This window comes from Apodemus sylvaticus, chromosome 5, assembly GCF_947179515.1.
Source record: "Apodemus sylvaticus chromosome 5, mApoSyl1.1, whole genome shotgun sequence".
Lineage (NCBI taxonomy): Eukaryota > Metazoa > Chordata > Mammalia > Rodentia > Muridae > Apodemus > Apodemus sylvaticus.
Window position 1 is genome coordinate 39,176,856 of NC_067476.1, and position 24,323 is coordinate 39,201,178.

The 24,323-nt window shown below is 47.5% G+C and overlaps 1 protein-coding gene across 10 annotated transcripts in view; it reads left to right on the forward strand.

Moving 5' to 3' along the window:
- Window positions 1–24,323, forward strand: part of Pkp4 (plakophilin 4) — a 200,514-nt gene that overhangs the window by 173,936 nt on the left and 2,255 nt on the right. For 7 of the 10 annotated variants that reach the window (XM_052182511.1, XM_052182512.1, XM_052182509.1 and 4 more), the window contains 10 exons: window positions 6,151–6,334; window positions 9,053–9,170; window positions 10,230–10,421; window positions 10,586–10,759; window positions 13,744–13,894; window positions 16,293–16,488; window positions 19,504–19,588; window positions 19,699–19,816; window positions 22,188–22,316; window positions 23,945–24,018. In XM_052182511.1, coding sequence (XP_052038471.1) covers window positions 6,151–6,334; window positions 9,053–9,170; window positions 10,230–10,421; window positions 10,586–10,759; window positions 13,744–13,894; window positions 16,293–16,488; window positions 19,504–19,588; window positions 19,699–19,816; window positions 22,188–22,316; window positions 23,945–24,018 — 1,421 coding nt within the window. The remainder of the gene's footprint in view (window positions 1–6,150; window positions 6,335–9,052; window positions 9,171–10,229; window positions 10,422–10,585; window positions 10,760–13,743; window positions 13,895–16,292; window positions 16,489–19,503; window positions 19,589–19,698; window positions 19,817–22,187; window positions 22,317–23,944; window positions 24,019–24,323) is intronic. The other 3 variants (XM_052182513.1, XM_052182514.1, XM_052182515.1) reach the window with 1 other exon arrangement.

Sequence of the window (24,323 nt, forward strand, 5' to 3'; positions counted from 1 at the left end):
TCACCACCTCACCCTGAAACCACCGTCCGGTGGCATAGGCTATGTGGTACCTGGTTCATCATGGCTGAAGTAAGCGCTGGGTCAGCATTTCAGCCCTCCCGCCTTGCAGGCTAGCCTCAAGCCATCCCCTCTTGCTCTTCCTCAGTGATAGTCTTCCTAAGGGGAAGCCACCCCCTTTTCTTAGGACCTCTGCTGTTCATACTATAGCTCAGTGCAGTAGCCTCTAGCCCTACTACACAGAAGTGGCCATAATTTAAAACTGTCCAGGAAGGACAGCGCTGTATCGTGTGATACTGGGATTTGGCCTCCAATGGACAGCTTTCCTTACAGACCCAAAGCTCTGGGCATTTCACCTCTGTTTCCCTGGTGACAAATGGTACTGTGCTTTGTGGATTTGTGAGGCGGGGGGAGGGTGTGGAGTGCCGGCAAATGCCACATTCATGCTGTGTTCATGTTTGTCATAAGGCCTCCTGGGAGCTTACAACTCGCCCCCGGGAACCTACCAGCACACACTTCTAAGTCTTCCAATGCCTCTCTTAAGAAAGGACAAAACCAATGACAGTGGAATTCGTTTTAATAATGTATTTTGTTTGATCCAATAGTTAAAATATAAAAATTTCTAATCAATTGTGAGGTATTTTGCATAGGTTCTCTACCAAGTCTTTGTAATCTAGTGCGTGTTACACACAATTCAGTCAGGACCAGCCACAAGTCAAGGCCTCATTGAGTCATGTAGCTGGTAGCTACAGTACTGGACAGTACAGGCCTATACAGGTTGAATATGCCTTCCCTGGAATTCTAGAGATCAGGAGTGCTTCAAATTAAAGAATTTCCCAGATTTTAAAAAATATTTTCATAGACTTTACTTTAGCATCTCTGATCTGAAAATTCAGATTTTAAAGTATCTCATTTTGGATTTTTATATGACTCAGCCTCTATAGTGGCTGAAAGGAGATGGTATAAGTTTAAAAAGTAGGTTTTATGGCTTGTAGATTTAAGACTGGCAGGCAGTAGCAGGTTGTAGCAAAGTGTACTCACCATAGCATCTTGTTAGTATTATTTTCCCAACAAAAAGCCACAGAGATTCATTAAGAACCACAGAGATCTTCAGGGCGGGCACAGAAGAGAGGCAGCGAGGCTGTCTAGGTTCTGAGTACATTCTCAGAGCAAGCTGTGGCCTGGATTAGAGACACCCACCTACCCACCTTCCCAGCTGGGTATCAGCATCCGTGTGTGGGCATACACAATGCAGCACACCCCACGGACAGGGAAGTCCTGGTACCATTGTACTTGTACTGTTTCCAATGTTTTTCAGCAATGCATGCAGGATGAGTGTGCATGACAGAGCCATGTTCTCATCCATCAGTGCTTCATCCATCGTCCGTCACCATGGAAGCAGTGTTGTCATGCGAACATGATCTAGGCTAGGCAGTGCTGCCGCCCCGGCAGCAGGAGCGTGATCACTGACATAGTTAGGGTCCATATTACAGCGGAGAGACATTTAATAGGTACTGGCTTACAGTTCAGATTTAATCCCTTTTCGGCATGGTGAGACGCATAGCAGCAAGCAGGCAGACATGGTGCTGGACAGGCAACTGTGAGTTCTATATCCAGATTGACACACTGCAAGGAGAGAGAGACACCCGGCCTGGTTTGGGCTTTTGAAACCTTAGTGGGGCCACCCACAGTGAAACACTTCCTCCAACAAGGCCACACCTTCTAATAGTGCCACTCCCATTGAGCCTGTGGACATCAGTCCTTTTTAAACCAACACAGCTGGCTGGGCACTTTCACTGACTGTGGGGACATTCTGTCTGCCCCAGGACAGGAAGATAAGCCATCATCATCCTCAGCTCCTTTGACATTCCTCCTACCCCAGAGACTGGAGTGGTTGTTTACCTTGTGGGCATCTTGAGAAAGGAACTGTGTTGGGGCTGGGAGCGTGGCTCAGATGTAGAGCGCTCGCCTAGCCCGACACTGTCGCTTCAGTTTCCAGCACTGCAGAAATAAACAAGACACACTGGGAGTTTGCAGGCTCGCGGGACGGGACGAAGCGGCGCTCTGAGTAGTCTGTAGCCAGCACTGCGTCTTCTTAGCCATCTTCCTCTGGCAGTGTGTGCAGGTGCTTGAATTTTGATAATTTGGAAAGAGCATAAACTGAATCCAATATAAACATTAAATGGCTTAAAAATGGTCCTTTCCATCCGAGAGAGAAACACGTTTGTCAGCGGTTATGTATTCCCGCTGCCGATGAAAGCACTTTTTAAATGTTATTTGGTTTTTAATGTCCTTTTAAATATGTACTTTCAAGTCGTTGTTATTACTTTAATTAATCAGTAAAATCAGCCTCCAATGTGAATACAAAACTATCAGCCGGGCATTAGATTAGTTATACAGCCAGCTTTAAACACAAAGCGCTTTCAGCGGTCGGCAGCATAGGATTTCTGTGAAATGGTATTTTAATTACTTTGTTCACTCTTCGTGAAGAAAACAAACTTTGATCTCCCATGGCAGCATCTCCTTTTGCTTACCGGCTACCCATGATTATCTGTACTTTTTCTGTGATAGAGAAAAAGCGGCATTTTCTAGAATCCACACGGAAATTCCTAATACTGTCTCAGTTCATTTGTATATGTAAAATCTCAGTCCTCAAAACAAAGAGCTAATTGCTTTAAAATAAATAAAACCTCCAGCTTCCTAAGCTAAATTAGAACTTACTTTTAACTTTTTAACTTTTGGTGTGGGGGACCAAGGAGGTACTGAAATATGCCATTCCATAATTTTGAAGGAAATTTTATATTCAGATGTCAGAGCTGGAGGCTCCCCGTGTTGGTGGAGAATTCCAGGCTCACAGCTCTTTGTATTCTGAGAAGTCTTGATCCGTCGGGGAGCTGCTAGATTTTCTATTCTGGTTGTAGATGTGAAAGGCTGAATCACACTGGTAGGCTGGTTTTATGACCAATAAGTCACCCCAGTTGATCTGAAGACAGCGCGAGTAGCTCATCCACTGGAAGGTTGCACGTCTGGAAACGAGCCGGATGGCGGTGCTGCTGTGAAGGGCAGCACGCTTGTATACACAGCAGAACCTGCTGAAGATCTGCAGTGCTGTTTGGGCCCCTTTTCTGCATTTATGGACCTTAAAGGCGCACTTGAATGTTGTTTCGAGAAACGTCACAGTCTGTTCACTAAGCCTGGTAGGCAGAAAACAAAGGGGAGATTTATAAACAAACACGGGAGATAAAATGATAAAATCAACAAGTATGTGCCGGTACCAACAATCCTGCATGTGTATAACAAAACATGAAAAGGAACGGCTAGTTAGATAGCTGCCCACACATGCCTAATGAAATTCTAATTCAGTTTAGAAGTATAAATGTTCATCTGCTTTTCAGAAAATCCATCTCTGTGCATGTATAAAGTAATCAAGTGGGAAAGTTAATTGAGTTGGGGTATCCTGGCTCTAGGCACAGGGGAATAAAGCCACCGTGATCAGATGACGAGCTTGGCTTTGCTCTTGTTGATCTGAGGACACTTATCTGGTGCCCAATCCCAAGCTGATTGCTGATGAGCTGTAGAACGACCTGCCAGTCTGCCTGCTACTCAGAATCCTTAGAGAAAAGAAGGAAATTTCTAGTTCAGTTTAAAAACAAAACAGGAGACTTCAAATATAAAAAATACCCTGTTACCCTGATTCCAGAAATAAAGCTTAGGAGTAGCTAAGCATGAAGACAGAAGCAGAGAAAGCAAGGGAACCAGTATGGGATAGTTTCTCATCCAGAACCCTCTTTCTTTGGTTACAATTTCTACGAAGTTTCCAGAGCAGGCTGCTTAGTGTCTTGTGGAGATAAAGAGCTGGCTTCCTGTCTGTAAAGATGCATCCACAGTGTCAACTGCAAACAGGAACAGTATTCAAGGGAACACCAATACAGCAGAAAAATTCAAATAAAAATTACAGTATAAAGAATATTCTCATGTGTTTGCATTGCATTAGGTATATATGCTAATGCACACAGAGTTGACGGTAGACAGCATAGGTTATGTGCAGATACTACACAAGCCATTTCTCACAAGGAACCCGGGCATCTGCCTGCCTTGGTAACTTCAGAGGGGACCAAGAATCCATCCCCCGCCTGCCCGAGTGCCCCACCCATGGATAATCAAGGGCAACAACCGTCCATCTGGTTGTACTTGCAGCCTCTGATGTGATGGGCGTTGCTTTGCATAAACCTTGCCTTGCATTTTCTTGACTGCCCCGCATTTATTCTTTGATGAAGAACGTAGCTTATTGGAAAAATGAAGCTGTCCCCAAGAGTTCTGTTTTGTGAAGTGAACATGAAAGGCTTTGGCAGAAAGAGACTTGCAGCAATCATGTTAGGAATCACATGCCACCGAACTGTCAGCAGGGGTGCTTTCAGGTAATATTCCCCATCAATGGCCAGTGAGCTCTAAGCTGCCACAGGCTGGCTCCTGCTCCTGGGTAGTCACACTGGCTCCCTAGGTTGCAAGAGATGGCTTCATTAGCAAGAACCCTGCTGTGCCTCAACCCACTCTTCTGTCTTCCTCCTTTTTCTTGTTCCTTGGTCAGGACAGACCAGCCAAGTTTAGCTCTCTGTCTTGTCTATCATTGTCTTCCAATGTTTCTCCCTAAGAAAATGTTCAGCTAATGTCTTTTACATGGGAAACAGAAACAGGCAGTGACGGCCATTATGGAGCAAAGATAAGTACGTCAGTTCTTTCCTAACTGTCCCTAAGGCAATCGGGCCAAACCCAGCTGGCAGACTGGTACCCAGCCATTGCCTGAAAACACTCCATAAACAAGAAAGTCTGACAGAGTTAAGTTCTATTACTAAGCACCTATGCACATACGTGCAACGTTCTCAGTGGGACCTTGTGTCTAAGTAAACAAAGGTCATAGTGAGAAGAATCAGCTTTCAGAAACAAAAGCCAAGCCTTTATCTCCCAGATTCTGAATTATCTAGATCCCACCCCCACCCCCTTTATACCATATCCACCCTCCTTAAAGGAGAACTACCTTAGGTCCAAATAAATGAGCACCACACAAGATATAGTCCTTAGAGGCTGTGCTCATAGTAGGTGGGAAAGACCAAGGGGAAAGTCCTTGGGGAAGGGGGCTGAGAAATCAAATTAATAAGGCCTAGAATAAATGAAGGCCAAGGGAAAGAGGGGAACAGGCAGAGGCCGAGCAGAACCCAGGTGAGGACGGCACAGAGCGTCAGTCTCTATTATGAGCACATCTCTAATCTCAGGATGGCCAGGGAAGGCAGCCCCAGGGCGGAGAGTCAGGGTGTTCTCTTCAGCTCTCCTTAGGTTTCTCCTCTCCTCCCACAAAGGCAAAGGCTCTCTACCTTCCTCCTGTACTTTACAGTCAGAGAAGGCCTACTCAGTCGTGCTCCAGCCTGGCTCCTGAGATCACGGCATTAGGAGCAGCTGCGTTTGGTCTTGACTGGCCCAGTGCTCTTCTGGATCGGAGCACTTAATTCAGAGACCCACCATGCTCCCACAGACAACGGCAGACTCAGCCAGCCCCTTCTCTCCACAGGCCCACAAGTGTCCAGTGCTGATGATTTGGTGAAGCCTTTTGAGCAGCTTATCACAAACACAACAGGATTGTGGGGCCAGAGACTGAGGCAAAGAAAGCCAGATGCACCCCTTCTACTTCAACAAGCTGAGTTGACAGGAGAACACCACTAGAGTAGATGACATCTCAGATGTGACTCCACTTCTGTACAAATCATAGAGTTATGGCAATAAGTTAACACATGTCCTTTATTCCTTTCTCCTGTATCTAAAGAGTCAGTAACTTAGTCTTCAAACACATAGCAATAAAACTCATCAAAGAAAAGATAGAATGCGTAAACTTTAAATAAGGAAAGTGACTTGAATATAGCAACCCTCCATGCTGTTAATGCCTATAGGAAAATATATGATACAGTACCCGGGAAGGTGTTGAAGCCAGGCTTCCCGCTAACGGAGTGAAAATGTGCCATTCTTTTGAGAAAACAAAATTTTGTCTAACTCAAATACTAGAGGCCGGTTGGGTATCACGGGCTAAGTTAGGGCTCGTGTGTTCATTCCTGCCTTAAAGATGCAGGATCTCTGATAAGTTCTGCTCGAACTGTCTCTTTACAGGGGTTCTTTGGAATTTATCCTCGTGTGATGCTGTAAAGATGACAATCATTCGAGATGCTCTCTCAACCTTAACCAACACTGTGATAGTTCCACATTCTGGTTGGAATAACTCTTCCTTTGATGATGATCATAAAATTAAATTTCAGACCTCACTGGTTCTGCGGAACACGACAGGTTGCCTGAGGTAAGTGCTTCCTTCCCAGTTAATTACGTGATTAAAGAATGTATGTCTATAGCCCGGGCGGTGGTGGCGTACGCCTGTAATCCCAGCACTTGGGAGGCAGAGGTGGGCGGATTTCTGAGTTCGAGGCCAGCCTGGTCTACAAAGTGAGTTCCAGGACAGCCAGGGCTACACAGAGAAACCCTGTCTCGGGAAAAAAAAAAACAAAAAACAAAAAACAAAAAACCAAGAATGCCTGTCTATACAGTAAACTGTAGAAGGTACGTCTGGCTGGCATACCCCGAAGGTGGAGGCTCTCCTTCACAGCTTAGGATACAGACTTTTTTACTGTATGACTAACACAGGCAGGGGTCCCAAGACGACTGTCTTGCACATTTGCATATAACTCAAATTATTCAGAAAGGCCCTTCTAGCCTGAGGGCACTATGGCAATTCCAACAGTTTCTCCTCTTGGTTGGTTGGTTGGTTGGTTGGTTGGTTTTTTCTGATCACCACATACTTACTGAAGTTCTGATGTAGCCTAGTTTTTCAGTTCTAGTTACAGTCACTAAGTTCAGGATGTAAAGAATGAGTCCTATGATTTCAACAACTGTTGCGTTCGAGTTCTATAAGTCAGCGCACTGCAGTTCCCTTAGTCGTGACCTTTAATGCAGAAAATGTGTGTTTCTCTTTATAAGATTGTGGAACAGTTCCTTATTCGCTAACCCTTGTTGCAGGATATTTTATCACACTGTATATATTATCTACTAAAAAACTTCATAGTTGTGGGTATGGCTTAGATTTAGCACACACCTTAATCCCAAACAATGAAGGTAAAGTTAGTTTGCAGAAGGAAGCACCTATGATTGAACGTGATGTCTAATTGAGTGGCAGACAGAGATTTGACAGAATAGGATATGCCCAGCTTGCACATGAAGAAGAAAGAGAATCTATTTAAGAGAGCACAGAGAGAGAAAAAGAGGAGAGGAGGTAGTTTTATTGGGAGAATTTTACAGAGGCAGGTTGAAGAGAAAATGAGCTAGGCACTGGTAAAGACCGGAGCCAGATTAGAATAGATTGTTAGAGTGAGCTTGAGGTCTAGCAGAGCAACTCAGGAGAGGCAAAGAGAGAAACCAGATTGAATCAGTTAGTGTGCAAAGGAATTTTGAACCGGAATGACTGAGTGGAACCAACCAGCTGGAGATCAGAAAGTGTGAGCCTATTCAGCAGTAAGTCTCGGAGACTGAAAACATTCAAGGCCGAAGCCTAGAAGTTTCCAGGACTAGGCCTAGGTTAGCAGACTGAGACAGTAAGCCTCCGAGGCAGCAGTTACCTCAGGGGAAGTTACTTTGACCTGTCCACTCACAGCTGACCCTGTTCCCCAGCCTCTTATTGCTCAAGGCATAGGAAACAGGAGGTTTGGCAGAATGGCAGGGGAACCAACAAGGCTTGGCTCCCCAGTTCCACCATGAACTTTAGTGGCTTTGGCTACAAAATAGAGGTGGCAGTGCTGTCATGTACAGGGCCCTGAGTTCAAGTCCTAGTCCTGAACAGGAGAACAAAATCAAGACATCTGAACACCTCTGGGGCAAAGAGCTTGAGTCACAGGTCGAGAGCCCTCCACACTGTGACTCAAGGTTCTTGTCTGGGAATGGGTGGAATGCAGAGCTGAGAAAGTGGCAGGTCCTTCCCTCATGGGGCTGGGCCAGGGTAGGGCCTGTAGTCAGCAGGAAGCAGCACCCCATCCCCCACCCTGGAGCCAGAGAAGTGTGACCGCCCCCTCAGCTACCCAATTAGGCAGTGAGTACCCAGACCAGGGTACAACCCTGGCTCTTACATGACCCTGCTATTATCATTGATAAATGTCACTTTTGTAAAAACCAGAGTGAAATAAGGAAGATACAAATATGAAACAGGAAGATAGCAGTAGGTACCAAAAGATCATGGTGATGTAAGGTTATTGGTGAATCTGTGGCGATCACTGAAGTAAACTGAAGTGTATGTGTTAGTCAGGGTTCTCTAAGAGAACAGAACTTATAGAATGAATGTGTGTGTGTGTGTGTGTGTGTGTGTGTGTGTGTGTGTGTGTGTACATACATTTCTATAATATATTTATGAGATCTATAATATAATATATAAATATATACTCATATATGTTGGGCTAATTAGAATTTACTATAGCTTATAGAATTTATAGAACTCAGTAGCTGTTCATCATGAGGCTGGATGCCTCAGATGGTCTTTAGTGTAGCTAGATCCCGGAGAAGTAAGATCTGATGCCAGCAAAGGGCTGCTGGCAAGAGTAAGACCCAGCAGGCAGAGAACCTCCTTCCCTGTCCGTGATCCAGGCTGCCAGTGGGTGTGGCCTGGGTTACGTGTGAGTCGTCCCACCTCAAAGATCCAGATTAAAAGCAGGCCTTTCCACTTCAAATAATTTAATCAAGACAAAATCCCTCACGGGTGTGCCCAGCAATTTGGCCTTTAGTAATTCCAGATGTAGTCAAGCTCACAACCACATCACAGCCTGTATGTGGACCACCACAGAAGAATGACTAGTCATGTTAAAGGAATGGGCTAGCTCAGGGAACAAAGGGTAGAGTGGCAGTGGGTGGGTGGTCTATCTCAAGTCACCTTTCTATGGCTGCTCTCTGCTGCCATTCCCAGGAATCATTAAAGTCAGGCTTCCTGACTGACGGGTGAGTTGTCCGTTTCTGCGGCTCCCACGTATTTCTGTCCACCCAGGAACCTCAGCTCTGCCGGGGAGGAAGCACGCAAACAAATGCGGTCCTGTGAGGGGCTGGTGGACTCGTTGTTGTATGTGATCCACACATGTGTGAACACTTCCGATTACGACAGCAAGGTCAGTGCCTTCACAGCTGCCTACGCTCCCGGCTGTGGTGACGGCAGCTGCCTACCTGCTCACAGGCCTTCTGGTCTCTGAAATTCTGCAGCCTGGGGCTGCTCACCACATCACAGGATGAGGCTCTCTAAACAGTACAAGTTGGGGACGATGTGGCAAGCTAACAGGCCTGGAACCATGGAAACATGGTGCTGTGGTGAAGGACCTCACACAGGTCCAGGATTTCTCTGTGGTTTCCAGGTGACAGCCCTGTGTTCTCTTCCTACTCTTAGCCACAGCCCCACCCCCAGCTTCTCCATGCCCTCCTGTTTCCTCTTGTCACACTCTAGCAAATTCTGCCCCAGGGGCTGGGAAAGTCTGGAAGACCAAGCTAGAGTATCAAGGAGTCCCAAGGTGTGAGCCTCTGTGGTATTGGGCTGGGCTGGGCCAGAAGAAGCCATTGGTACAACTTGGGTCGCAAAGATGAGTCTGAGAGAGAAAAGAATTACAAGTCACCTGCTTGGGGTGGGGTGGGGGGGCGCTCCAAAGAAACAGCCAAGTTTTTAGTTGAGCCTCTTTAAACAAGACTTGCAGATGACATTGAGAGAAACAAGCAAGTTGGGAAGGAGGACTTGCCAGGGGGAGCAATTCTAACTGTGACTTTAGGCATGAGTTGGAATGACAGTTGGCCCTCAATTAAAGATTTAAAGTACAGAAAAACAGGTGCAAAAGAGGAAATGTCAACAGAAAGAGTAGTGAAGGGAGGAAATAAAGGGGGCCGCAGAGGCGGGGCGAGAGGCCTGCTTCCAGGAAGGGAGGGGAATGGGGCACGGAGTGAGGCCTCAGCATCTCCAGTGCCCTGTGGCACTGAAGAGGCCCGGTGGATCTTTGCATAAAGGCAGCCCACGCTTCACAGCTGCACCCTGGCCCACAAGCCTGGAAAGTCGTGCTTCTCCCCTTAGACAGCACGGTCTAAGTCAGCAGTATTTCCTCCATGTTCTCCATTTATTTCCTGTTGGTGTGTGCAGTGCCCAGGCGCCTTGTGTGATGTTTTTAATTACACACTGTGCTGGGTTTCAGACAGTGGAGAACTGCGTGTGTACCCTGAGGAACCTGTCATACCGACTGGAGCTGGAAGTCCCTCAGGCCCGGCTGCTCGGACTGAACGAACTAGATGACCTGCTAGGAAAAGAGTCTCCCAGCAAAGACTCGGAACCCAGCTGCTGGGGGAAAAAGAAGAAGAAGAAAAAGAGAACTCCACAAGAGGATCAAGTTAGTGTCCTTTTCTCTAAGGCTTTACTGGTTAGAAAGGGAGCCGCTGTGATTGACAGAAAAGACTGTCACTATTTAGCTAAAACCCAGTCCAGCAAATGCATGCTAGCAGCCAGAGGGCTTCCCCGCTGCCTTTCCCTCAGTCTGCGCCATTTGTCTTTCAGTGGGATGGAGTCGGGCCTATCCCTGGACTGTCCAAGTCCCCCAAAGGAGTCGAGATGCTCTGGCACCCGTCAGTGGTAAAACCATATCTGACTCTCTTAGCAGAAAGTTCCAACCCAGCCACCTTGGAAGGCTCTGCCGGATCTCTCCAGAACCTCTCTGCTGGCAACTGGAAGGTGGGACGATTCCTCCTTGTACACATTTCTTTCTGTCTTTGTGGTCTGTTCAGCCACAGTGGTAGAAGGGACACACTTGTTTATAGTTTGTCCATAAAGGGGAGTTACTCAGTCTGGGGAGGTGACAAGATGCCACTCTGGGCACCCTAAAAGAATATGACAGCATCCCTTCCCTGAGAATCTGAGGGTGATGAGCAAATATTATAGTATCCACTGAGTCCATGCTGTGTGATTCTGAAAACCAGCTCCCAGGGTGGCCTGGGCAGGGAAAGGGGGAGAAAGGAGGCCTCCTGTGGGAACCTAGCTCAGCCAGCACGGTCTGAGGCTGGGGTGAAGAGGAGGAGCTGATGGGCAGATAAAACGGATAGTAGGGAACAGGTCTTCTGGGAGGAAAGGACGCTGGCTTCAGCCGGCTGCTCTGAGGCAAAGCAGAAGGACCAGACAGAGCTGCTGGCTGCCTTGGAGCTGGCCACCACATCTAAAACCAGATGCTGAGCCTCAGGAATGAGGCCTGACCCACAGCCGAGGGAGCACTGGGGGAGCACTGGGGTCTTCAGCAGAGAAGAAACAAAGACAAGCCAGTGTGGACACTGCTGGGCCACTTCTGTGGCTTTACAGGGGGTGAGGGTAAGGAAAACTAGAGTCTGGGCTTCCCAGAAGGCTCCAGTACTGCATCATAGCCAGAGAAGATGGGGACCTGGCTGAGGTCAGGCAGTGTTTGCAGGAGCACCCCGCTTTTCTCAGGCTCCTCCAAAGCGTAGGAAGTGTGTCTTTATACATGCGCAACCATGTGAACATGAAAATTGTTTCCTATTGTTACCAACAGTCCTTGTATGATAGTTTCAGTCACCAGGAACTTTTTGACAAATGCATGGTAAGGGTGATTGTAATTCTTGGTTTGGCTCCTCACCCCACTCCGCAGAAAATAAAGCTCTGTGGGACTCTACTCTCCATGAGTGAACTCTGTTAGGAGACACATTTCAGATGACTGACAGGGAGTCTACAAATACTGTGGTCTGGAGTTACCTGAGCCAATGTGGTTATTCATTTACTGTTCCTAAAGTGCTAACAGCTTAGTGCTAGAGCTGACTACATTCTCAAGAACCCAGCTCCTGTGAGCCACTGTGGAGGATCCCTGACCTCGGCAACGTCATGTGGGAGGAAATGAACACTGTACCCAGGGGGTTGAGAGCACTGAGCAAAATGACAAACGACAAAGACTGAAGACAGCGCCTGGCATATAAGTATTTGTTTTATAGCCAAAGAATCGCCTGGTGGTTAAAACTGTAATAATTAAGACACATGTGATTGGATTTTATAGAATTTAAATCCTGGGATCAGGATGCTTATGTAATATACAAACATTGTATTTGAGTAATTCTCAATATCAAAAATAGTCACTCGCTGGGCGGTGGTAGCACATGCCTGTAATCCCAACACTTGAGGCAGAGGCAGGTGGATTTCTGAGTTCGAGGCCAGCCTGGTCTACAAAGTGAGTTCTAGGACAGCCAGGATTACACAGAGAAACCCTGTCTCGGGAAAAAAAAAATCTCTCAAATTCTCAGACCCTGGCTGAAGAGATGGCTCAGCACTTAGAAAGCTTGCTGTCCTTGAGGCGGACAGGAGTCTAGTTTCTCATGCCACATCCGGCAGCCCACAGCTGCCTTTAACTGTCCTCAGGGACTCGGATGCCCTCTGGCCACTTCGGGTGTCACATGTACATACACGGATACACATAATTAAAAGTTAAGAAATACATTTCTTATGGATGTGATTATATATATTTTATATATTCATGTAATATATATAACCACATATATAAGAAATACATATTCTGTGTGTATATACATAATATCTATATATATGTATATACAATATACAAACATGTGTGTATATATATATATATATATACACACACACACACAAACACACACACTAGAGGGGCAGCTGTGTGGGAAAGGCTTGCTGGGCTAGCCTAGTGGTCTCCGAGGGAAATAGAAAGCCGCGCGTCCTGCAGCTTCAGGAAGCCGCTCACCACACTACCCCAGTGCTTCCTGCAGTAGTGAGCCTTGTACTGTATTCCCTCCTTGTAGATTTCATTTGATTTGGAAGCTAAAAGCTATCATTTCATACAATGAATGTTAATTGTATCTTTAAAAGGCATTTTTCCTCTTATGTATATTATTAACATCTGTTAGAATTAAACTGGGCAGTCAATCACATATTTTAACATTAACAGTAATCTCCGAGAGCTAATGGATCTCTCTGCCCTCATGCTTTGTCCACAGCGGGAAAATATCAGACGTTACTTGAGCATCTTTGATTTATCCCGCTTTACTCTGTAACATTACTTTGTTGTTGTTTCTTCAGTAATAACTCAGTGTTGCTTTCCAGTTCACACGGTGCAGAGCGTAGCCCGCTAATGTTGACTGAGAATGTATTTTGCATCCAAGCATGTTTTTGCTGTGTGTATGAATTATCATGCCTGTGTCTGTGGAGAATTCCCTTTCTTCCAAGTAAAGAAATTTTTTCAGCAGATTTTTTGACAAGTTCCCAAACTCTCAATATTGTTGCTGTGTGTGCTAAAAAATAAGTAAGCTAGTGGAGCCAGGCTCGCCTCTGATGTATGTGAGAGTCTGTCTCTGCCATCCTCCTCCTAGCCTCTGGACCAGTGTGGGACCAACTGGGAAGAAAACCCAGGCTCCTTCCTTAATCATGTTTATAAATCAGAGAGGAAGAGTAATCGCTCCCTTCTGTGTCCTGCACAGAAATCTGACAGATGGTGGTTTGAGGTCTTCAGGCTTTGAGGGATTTCTTTTTAAATCAGCCATCCCAGCCTATCTATCTCCCAAACGGTGGCACCACTGATTTAATCTCCACTGGACAGAAAACATCTAATGTATTAGTTTATCTCTGTAGACTGCAGCAGCGCATGAGAGTGAAACTCTGCGTTTTATTTACTGTGGCCTCATTTTTCTCGCCAGTTTGCAGCATATATCCGGGCAGCTGTCCGGAAGGAGAAAGGGCTTCCCATCCTCGTCGAGCTCCTCAGGATGGATAATGACAGAGTCGTCTCTTCCGTGGCCACTGCCTTGAGGAACATGGCACTGGACGTTCGCAACAAGGAGCTCATAGGTGTGTACTAGCGACAGAGTGGAGCTGTTGGAGAAGCAGCCGCGACAGTGACAGTTACGGTGGTTTATTAATGCATGCCATTTAAACGTATCCTCAGCCGAGCCTGCTCCTCCTTTCTTTGTGTATTTGGATCACCTGCTTTCCGACTAGTCTTCAACAAGAGGCAGGCTCATTAATTAAACATTGACCTGAGAAGGTAAAGTTCCAGAAAAGCCAGAGATCTCCAGTGATTTCAGGTGTACATGACAGCACTGCTAGATGATGAATTTGGTGTCTCCATTCCCTAAGAGAAGTTATATCCTGAGCAGCAAGAACAAGAAAAAAATTTAATTTCCTTTTCCAGTATTTGTGCTCATATCTGCTAATTTACCAATGCTCCCATCTTCTAAATAACAAAAGAAGCCATAGGAGTACTGTGTGGCTTTCCCTCCCAGGTCTGCGAGAATACTCACCCCAGGGACAACCCTGTCCTTCATTTCCATCACAAGACCAGTCGGGGTACGGGCCACCCGCACACGGGGTTTTAGGCCTTTGCGCCTGTGTCACAGGAGTAAGGACATCAGCACATACGTAGAACCAAGAATGAGACTCCTGTGCCTCGCACTGCATGCAGCTGCCGGGACCAGGAGAGGAGAGGCACCCGTGAGCTGGAGCCTCTATCTGAACCTGCGCCTCCTTGTTGGGCTCACAACTCAGAGTGTCCCCTAGAGCCTGCTGCTGTCAGTCCCTGCTCCTGGGACGGAATCGGAGCTCCCGCCAGGTTCTGAAAGAAAGTTGCTAAGAGGGTCACTGTGAGAGGAAGTAAGAAACGAGGACAGCACCCTCCATCCGCTAACACTCCATGCCAGCCCCATGGCTGGTGACGTGGGGACGCGTAATTTTTTATAGATTTGTATGAATTTAGACCCAACTTATATTAAAATACAATTATACATATACACATATATAATACAATAATATTAAAACATAATAAAATAATAGAAAGAGGAAGGGGGTAAGAGAAAACATTAGAGAGAATGAGAGTATTATTTAGCTTTAAGATTAGCCATGGTCCAGCTTCATGGTAGACTGCTTAATATAGCACTCACAAGGCCCTCCGTCAAGTCTAGTCGCACCACTAAAGGAGAAACTAAACATTAATGGAATAATGTGGCTGGGAGACAAGGCCGTCACACCTGGGCTGGCAGAAATGCCACTTGCAGTTCTTACTGTCCAGAAGAATGCTTCCTTTCCTTCGGGGCAGATCATCCCCCAAGAAAGGGAGTCTCACTGAGCTCTCTACGGCCCAGCCTCTGCCCAGTTCCCATATTTCCTTCAGAGCAGTCCAATTGAGACTTGGTAGTTCTATCCATGCTCTGAATTTCTTATGAAAAGATATATACTCAGTGTTGCTCCTGCTAAAAAAGCATGGCTAGTCACATGTCCTTGTACAGTCTGTCCGTTTGTGAGCGTTCAGAGTCACCAATGCTGGCTTCAAGCCACACTCAGGAGCCACATTTCCCCGGTAGGGTTCCAGCGTCACCTCTGTTCTAAGCAAGCTTTGCCTGTGATAAAGACACAGCTACCACTGCACAGAGACCCTGGAGTGAAGGAAACCCTGGATAGCATGGCCTAAGAAAATATTCCTTTGGCCTTAATTTCTTTTGTTTGTAGTGCATTTATCCCACGTTGTCAGTTGGTAATTGAAATTGAAAAGACTAGAGATTACCTGTTTGGGGAGGGATGCAAGAAGTTGGGGGTTTGTAAAGAATTGCTTCCCTTTCTGAGCCTGCCTCTGCCGGCTCCTCCTGAACCTGTTATTTCTGTTGCCTCTAGGAGATAACGTACCTGCAATTTCAGTAGAAGATTTTTTTCCTTGTGTCTTTTAAGGAAACTATGGTTAACTGCTGATAACCCAGTAGGTTATCCAACAGATCAGCCAACAGAACCCTCAGCTTTGTTCAACTAGGGGACTGTTCTCAGGTGACTCGACAGACTAGACCCAGAAAGATTTAATGAAAAGTATTTTTGGCGACCTTAATTGGTCCAGATTCAAAGATCAGTGTTTTGAGAAGCTTCCCGTAGAAATTGCGTTTTGACATACTGGAGCTAAGGAAAGCATCTCTGCCCCAAACCTTCATTTCAGCCATTGGGGAAGAGTACGGCACCTCAGCCAGCCCGCTCCTGAGCACGTCTGTTCCCTTCATTTGTTGAAGGGATGCGATAGCAATTGCTAACTTTCCCTCAAAGTCACATGCGTGCTTTTCTTCTTTCCTAAGGACTTTGAATATTTTTTCTGTGTTCATTTCTCTTTTGAAGTTTTGTTTTGTAAAAGCCCTCGTATTATTAGGATTTTCCTCAATAGTTGTAAAAAGCTGATGCCCGTGAAACTCTGACCCTCGTCTCATGCACCCGGCAGGTAAATACGCCATGCGAGACCTGGTCAACAGGCTTCCCGGCGGCAACGGTCCGAGCATCCTGTCCGATGAGACCGTGGCAGCCATCTGCTGTGCTCTGCACGAGGTCACCAGCAAAAACATGGAGAACGCCAAAGCTCTGGCCGACTCGGGAGGGATAGAGAAGCTGGTGAACATAACCAAAGGCAGAGGAGACAGGCAAGTGTGCGCTCCGGGGTCCGGGGTCCGGGGTCCTCACATGAGGGCCTGGGTACAGGAGCCATGCCTGAAGCGAGGATCTCTTTCTGCATTCCTCACATGTTGTTGACATCGGCTAAGACTTGTAATGGTGTGGGCTGCTTTTGTCATATGCTGCCATTTCCTTTATTATAGTGTGCCTTGCTCCCCTCTGTTCTCTGAGGTTGCTGTAACAAAATGCTGTGGGCTAGGGAGCTTACGAACAATAGAAGTTTATTTTCCACAATGCTGGCACCTGTGAAATCCAGGATCATGGCCCCTACAGATTTTATGTCTGGTAAAAGTCCCTTTCCGGTCTTCTAGAAAGTGTCATTTGCCCTCCCATGGAAGACTCTCTCTCAAAGGCTGCTCTTCTCAGCACTGTCACTTTTGAGAGTTAGCCTGTACCCAGGCTGTAGCCATCTCTAGGGCTACATTTGTAGCTCACTCCTAGAAGGACCAAAAGCACCAGGTTGGCAACAATCTTAGGGGCACCGTTGCCTTTGTAACTTGGGCTCCGTTCCAAGCCTACAGCCTATTCTGCAAGAGTGTCTTTTTAAATCCTCATTTTGAGATTGATTCTGCTGCCGAATGCCCAGAAAGCATGAAAACCAGCGCTCTGCCTGAGTGTGCTCTGGCCTTGGTCACACCTCTCCCTTTGCTCTTGGACGACAGTAACAGATACAGCAGCATAGTAGGCAGAGTAGGGTGCTAGTCGTGGGGCTGTAGCTGGGACTAAATTTGTCTTAGTGTCAGATCAGTGAAATGGAACTGGGAATGCCAAGTGCCTTCCTCAAACCGTAGGTCAGCAGCAGTCTGCACACACACACAGTTCGCACTACATTCTCTCCCTAGCACTGGCTGTTTTGAGTCGGCCTCTAGCATCTCACTCCTGCAGTGCCGGGACTTTGTCCTTTATCATCTGCTGTTGCATCCTTAACAACCAAAGCTTGGCCCAGGGACCTGCGGGGGACAGTTTATTAATCAGCTGAATGGCAACGTCGAGATTCACATTACAGCTCTTCAAGTCTTTCCAGTTGATACATCTGAAGGAATTCTTAAAATATAGAAACAATGCAGAAAGCCATCGCCTTGCCCACGAGAAGTCACCATATGTCTGTCAGCATAGACAGTATTGCCCGTCAGGCTTTTTGTTTCTTGCATTTTTAAGTTTTCATTAATAACAAATGCATATAGTTTGTTTGTTTGTTTTGATTATTTTTTCCCTCTTTCAAATAAGGCCCCATCCTCTAGCCCAGGCTCACTGTGTGGCCCAGGCTGATCTCGAAATCATAGCAATCCCCCACCGCAGTCTTAGGAGTTCCAGGATTACAGGAGTCAGCCAGTTGGCCTGCTTTTCCTGTTAAGAAAATGAAACTTCTCAGGCAGTTAAGATAAGACAAGGTCATATGAACCTTACACATTCTTAGAAGTTCACCAGGTAGCACTTGTAGAAAGGTATGTCCACTTGATATGCACATAAATATGTATATAACTCTAATCCCAGCACCCACAGCAGGCTCAAAACTACCCATAACTCCAGTTTCAGGGAGTCAGCCCCCTCTTTTGGGCTCTGAGAGCACCAGGCATACACATGGTTACACATACATACATACATACATGCATACATACATACATGCAAAACACTCATACACATAAATAAAAATAAATGCCTTTTAAAAAGGAAAAGAAAGAAAAAGTCTTAAACCAAATCGCGTGTGCTTGGTCCCTGCACTGCACTTCCTCGTCCCCCGTCCGTCCGTGCCCCCACCCCCGCCCTGCACTCACTGCATGTCCGCGTGCTCTTCCAGTGCGAGCACACAACAGAGTGGAGCACAAAACAGCTCTCCAGGGCCCAGGCAGGCGAGGCACCCGGTGAGTGACAGCAGCAGAGCTTGGCAGATGGGACTGAGGTGCAAATGACAAAACCGGAGCCGGTGACAAGCATGTAGGGAGAGAAGTGCGGGGACGGCCTCCCAGTGATGGTGGGAAGCTGGCCTGAGAAGGAAGGGTGTGAGGTGGGGTGGGCTCTGTGCCCCTCTGGGGCAGAAGGGTGTGAGCAGAGAGTCCAGCAAGAGACTGCGGGGGCGGGGGGGGGGGGGGCAGAAGCCAGTGCAGGGAGTCTGGGGAACGGTGGGCCTGGAAGTCGGTTGTCTCCATCTCTGAATGAAGCCAGAGCCACTAGAGAGCAGTGAGCAGGGGACAACATGGTCAGGTTCCCTTGTAGAAAGATGAGCACGGCCTCATCCCACACGCACACTAAAGACTAGGGTGCGGCGGCGGCAGTGACGTCAGCAGCATTGCTGGTGGGGTTGAAAAGCAATTCAGCAGGTTTTACTGATGAGTGAGCAGCAGGAGAGGAGAGTATCGTGAAAGACTCCAAAGGGGTTCTCAACAGAGGCCAGATCTAGGCAGGGAAGCTTACAGGAGGACTGTCGCAAGTTTGCTCTGGACTTGGGTGCTTGGAGATAACTATTAGACATCCAGTGAGTGTGAGTGTGAGTGTGTGTGTGGGGGGTCAGTCAGCAGGAGAAATGCAGGCTGGGTGCATGGCCGATATTCAAGGTGGAAACATATACCTGGGATATAAATGGCTCGTCAGGAAGATGAGGACCCCCAAAACAAACCCAGAAAGGAGCAGCCAAAACCCAAGAGCATATGGTAACTCAGAATTCAAGTGGAAGGGGATGACAAGAGTTAGGCTGGAGTCAGAGGCCCTGCTTACTCAGGTAGGACGAGGTTGGGGCCTGACCATTGGATACAACAGTCATACAGAGGCTGTGAGTATAAGAGGAGATGGGATGGGAGAAATCGGAGGTGTGAGTGACCACTTTCAGGGGCTTCCTGTGTGCTGCAGAGGTGAAAGGACACCCTTGCCTTCCTAGGAGTCTGCTTCTGACCACAGAGTCTGCTAGCCTCCATCCTGCTCCTTTGACCTGGTTTGCAGCCTCGGTCTCTCCATACTACCCGTCTTCATTAAACCCCATCTCTCCCTAGATCCTCTCTGAAAGTGGTGAAGGCGGCAGCCCAGGTCTTGAATACATTATGGCAGTACCGGGATCTCCGGAGCATTTACAAAAAGGTAACACCCAAGGGTAGCCGTGGCATGATGAGCATTCCTCATAGCCTGCGTTCCTAATTGCAGTAAAGGGCTGGGTCTCATTTTGAGCTGTTTCTTTTTTAACTCCACAGGATGGGTGGAATCAGAACCATTTTATTACACCTGTGTCCACGCTAGAGCGAGACCGATTCAAATCACACCCTTCTCTGTCCACCACCAACCAACAGATGTCACCCATCATTCAGTCAGGTTAGTGGGCATTTGTATGACAAAAGATTGTGGGTACACACACACACACACACACACACGAGGGAGGGAGGGAGGGAAGGAGGGAGGGAGGGAGGGAGAGGGTGTCCAAACCTGAGCAGGTTAAGCATGTCACTTGAGCTCTGCCCGAGAGCGCGCTTTGAGAGTCTCACACATTGTAAATGGCCACTTTCTTTCATTTGGAAAGATAAGACAGCTTATATTGGCTGCAGTGCATTAAAAAAAAAAACAAAACCTGTCCCCACCCCTGGATGTTTTTTCACGGGAAGGGCCTGGCATCTGCATCTGACCAGTGGGACCAGTAACTGACGCAGAGTCCTGGGAGGTGGAGGATACTTTAAGATGCCCTGGCTGACTAGGAATAGCCCTGCTCTCTGCCAACCTGGCATAAGTTTTAAGTCTCCTCCTGCGTTCTTGCTGCTGCTGCTGCTGCTGCTGCTGCTGCTGCTGCTGCTGCTGCTGCTGCTACTTTGGTAGAGTTTTGTTTGCTTTTGGTTTTGGTTTTTCTTTAGTTTTCTTGGTGAAACGTCTTAGGAACTGGCTCCTAGAACGTAGGTCATTGGAGCTCTGCAGTGGCACCTCTCAGTCGCCTGGCTGCTCTGCAGACCTGCACTGCTATACACACCCCATACGCTTATACCACCCAGCCAGCCACCCGCACCTCCCGATGTGGCCCTCTGCAAAGTTCCTTGGACGTTAAGCTGAGACTCTTGGCAGCTGTTCCACCCACTTGTTTGTAGAACTCAGCATAATGTTTCTTGACACTATGACTGCCAAGTCAAACAGTCCTGTAAATTTAATTCTGACCTGGATGAAACGGGAGAAATGATGCTTCTTACTTTGATTTGGCTTTAAACCACACGTTCTGACACATCTATTATCTGCTGTAGACAGCTGCGCTGTTTCTGACAGTCCTATTGCTCATGTGGACAAATGCGGACAGAAAGACTGATGCCCGTGCCCAGGGGCCCTTGCCACATAATTGGATGTCTGTGGTTGTGCTAGGAGTTCCCCGTTGTTTGGTTTATTTGGTGATTTCTTTTCTTTTTTTTTAAACATTATCTACACCTATAGTGTGTGATAGATATATATGTCTTGGATTAAAATTATGAGCCATTTTATTCACCGAGAATTCTGCTTGGTTTTGGGCACATCCTTTTATGAAAATATTCAGCATGCTTGAGGACTTAGAACTAGGGATGTCAGTGGAAACAGGAGAGGTAGGTGGCTGCCAGACACAGACCTTCAGTGTAAGCACATAATCATTCCAACAAATCAGCACACAGCTACTCTGCAATGGATTTGCCACTGGAACCTCAAGCAGAAGTGCTAATCCCCAGCTCCACCCCCGCCCCCGGGCCTAGGTAGCCCTCTATTCTACTTAGAGGGAAGATGTGTGTCACTCCTGTCTCCCAGCTGTCTAAGGACCGACCATCGTCTCTCGGCACTGAGGAGGGATGTGCTTGCTTATGAGCATGCCCGCTGCCTCGGTAGTGTCTTCACTAAGGGAAGCTGCTCTCTTCTGTCCTGCCATCTTCCCAAAAGTGAGCTGGATGTAAGACAGACACGCAGACAGGCGTGCTCAGCTCAGCCCACAGCACAGGCAGAGAACTGCCTTGCCAGCGCCCTCAGAAGGCTTGGCTGTGCAAGGCAACAGGTCCAAGGCCGGAGTACCACTGCTTTCAAGTGAATTGGGTAAAGATATGGCCACTGGTTGTATTACAAACCAGACTGTTAATGAGGCCAAATTTTAAAAAAAAAAAAATTATTTAAAGGGGGACCGACCCATGAGTAGATGGCTAGTCATTATCAGATGTGTGGGCCAGGCTAGCATCAGAAGTCACCAGGGCCACTGAGTTCACGTGATCTGACAGTAGGTCACCATAAAGAGAAGTATAAATGTTATGGACTGGGCACTTCTAGACACACTAGACCAGAAGTTAAAATACACTCTAAAACTTCTACCACACACGTCCACATAAACCATGGCAGATAATTTATAAGCAGCTAAGCTGTGGCCACAAAATAGAAATAGCTCTTGCATGGCTCTTTGGTTAATCCAGTTGGCTTCCACGGGTGGGTCACATCCCTGAGTCCCTGCTGCCTGCTACCCTCTACACTGGGCTTCCTGCTGCAGCTCGGGCGTGGGCCCAGATGTCACCCTTGCTGGGATGGGAGTGTAGGCTGTGCTCACGGGCCTTGGGTCAGGCTGCCCTTTGCCCCCAGCACCTCTAAGAGATGGTTTACTGTGGCATTGCTAATAAATAGCCTTTGTTTTCCTGGAGCGCTTTCCAGTTTGCTGACAATCTGATTTCTCTCTTTTCCCCTCTCCTTCCTTTGCCTCTCCCTTCAGTTGGCAGCACCTCTTCCTCACCAGCACTGTTAGGAATCAGAGAGCCTCGCTCTGAATACGATAGGACCCAGCCACCTATGCAGTATTACAATAGCCAAGGGGACACCACACATAAAGGCCTGTACCCTGGTAAGCCGCCAGTTGGGTGTGTGATACGCTACCTGAAGGAGTCACCTCTCTGAGGCTCAGCCAGTGTCCTGGGAACAAGCCTATGCTTCTGTCAACTCGGTCCCTTCTCTGCTGCTGTCGGGATTGTTGCCCCCTCTGCTTGTTTCAAATAAAGGAAGCTACTATAGTTATCCAATGACCACAAAGTAAAGAAAGGGCTAGATGTGGTGATCATCTCTGGCTGTTGCAGGTGCCAGTCCCTTTGCTCTTGTCCCCCTGCTGCTCTGGCAAGAGACCCTTGTGTGTCAGAAGTGAGGGTCCCTGTGGCTCTGCCTGAGTTCCATGTACTCTGCAGACTGGCTCGGCTCTAAGTTCACACTGATTGATGACAGTCGAGTCCATTGGGGGAACAGAGTTTGAGTGGATTGTAGAAGATATCCTATGATTTTCCTCAAGTGTGATTACCTTTAAGAAAATACTTTTATAGCCTGTTGAGAAAGATATGCATAAACATTTTAAAGTTGCCAGCCCAAAAGGTAGTTGGTCCACTCTCAAAGATTTGGAATTAAAACTACTCCTGAGGTGGTTCTTCAAAAGAGAGAGAGAGAGAGAAAAAGAGAGAAGAAGAGAAGAGAAGAGAGAAAAGACAAAGAGGGGAAGGAGAATACCTATTTATTAAAAAGAACTACGCGAGAGCTGCCTGCAGCTTCACTGCAGCGGGGGGAGGACTCAGAGTTGTGCTGTTGGCTTTGAAACTGTGATTTCACAGGGCTATTTACTAATTGACTATTGTTACCATGGCAATTAATAGCTCAGGAAATTGCAGATGCTACATTTCAAATAGCAAGCCCTGCGCGTGTGCACATACACACAAACACACACACACATACACACACACACACACACGCACACGCACGCTGAGGTGCGGGCAGGTCAGGGCTGCAGCAGGCAGCTTCGTTGTACAGACCACTCCGGAGCGTTTGCCCTTGTCTCTGCTTGCTTCAGTTTGCTTGGAGTATGCCTTGTTTTCCTCATTAAAAAAAAAAAATTAAAGCCTTTGCTAGCTGCAGCAGGAATACAAGGGCGACCAGTGCGGTCCTCAGGAGTCTGCTCTAGACTCTGGCCGAATCACCAAGTTCTTTTCCATGGACAACATACTGAGTTATGGCAGACCCGAGACACCTCTGTGCAGCCCCACCGCTTTGAACAAGCCCGCGCCTGCCCTCCCCGGAAGCCAGGATCTGCTCGGAGGCAGGAGGCTCACGCTAATGTTGCGTTTCCCATCTCTCTGATTCACACTGTGGCTCGGGATCCTGGAAGGGTGATGCTCCTCCCCAGCTCAGCTCCTCAGCTCAGCACAGGGAACCACTCACAGCCAGCTGTGGAGATCCTGGAGACTGAGCAGAGCTAGAGATGGGCCTCTCTAGGAGGGCTCTGCGTTCACAGCTTCTTGCTGCCTGCCACACACACATACACACACACTCGCACACGCACACACGGCCTGGTTTTGCTCCTAACCCTCCCAGATCCAGGGAGCCTGGCTGCTGCCCTTCTGCCTGTGCTGGCACTAGGGAAGGCAGGACCCACACAACCTGGTTGGACCAGTGTAATAAGCATTCATTTTAATTTAATCAAATATTTTCTTACAGGCTCCAGCAAACCTTCACCAATATACATCAGTTCCTATTCCTCACCAGCAAGAGAACAAAATAGACGGCTACAGGTGAATGTGTGACATCATTGGTACAGAAGGCTGGGTAGCAGCCGCACGGGCGGGGGGCTGAGAGAACCCGGCCTCCGTGCGGGGCCCGAGGAGCGTCCCCTGGGGACCTTAGTTCCTCAGTCTTGCCGTGCGTGCATGGTTTAGAGAAATGGTTTCCATCAGTGCTTCTGAGTGCATGCCACTGAGGGGGAGTCTGACAGACTGGTGCATGTCCTTTATCAATAGTCTCCCTTTCCCACTCTCCCCACCCCCTTTTCTGTTAACCTGTCAAGTGTCTTCCATCTTGGATAAGGCGAGGTTGGTGA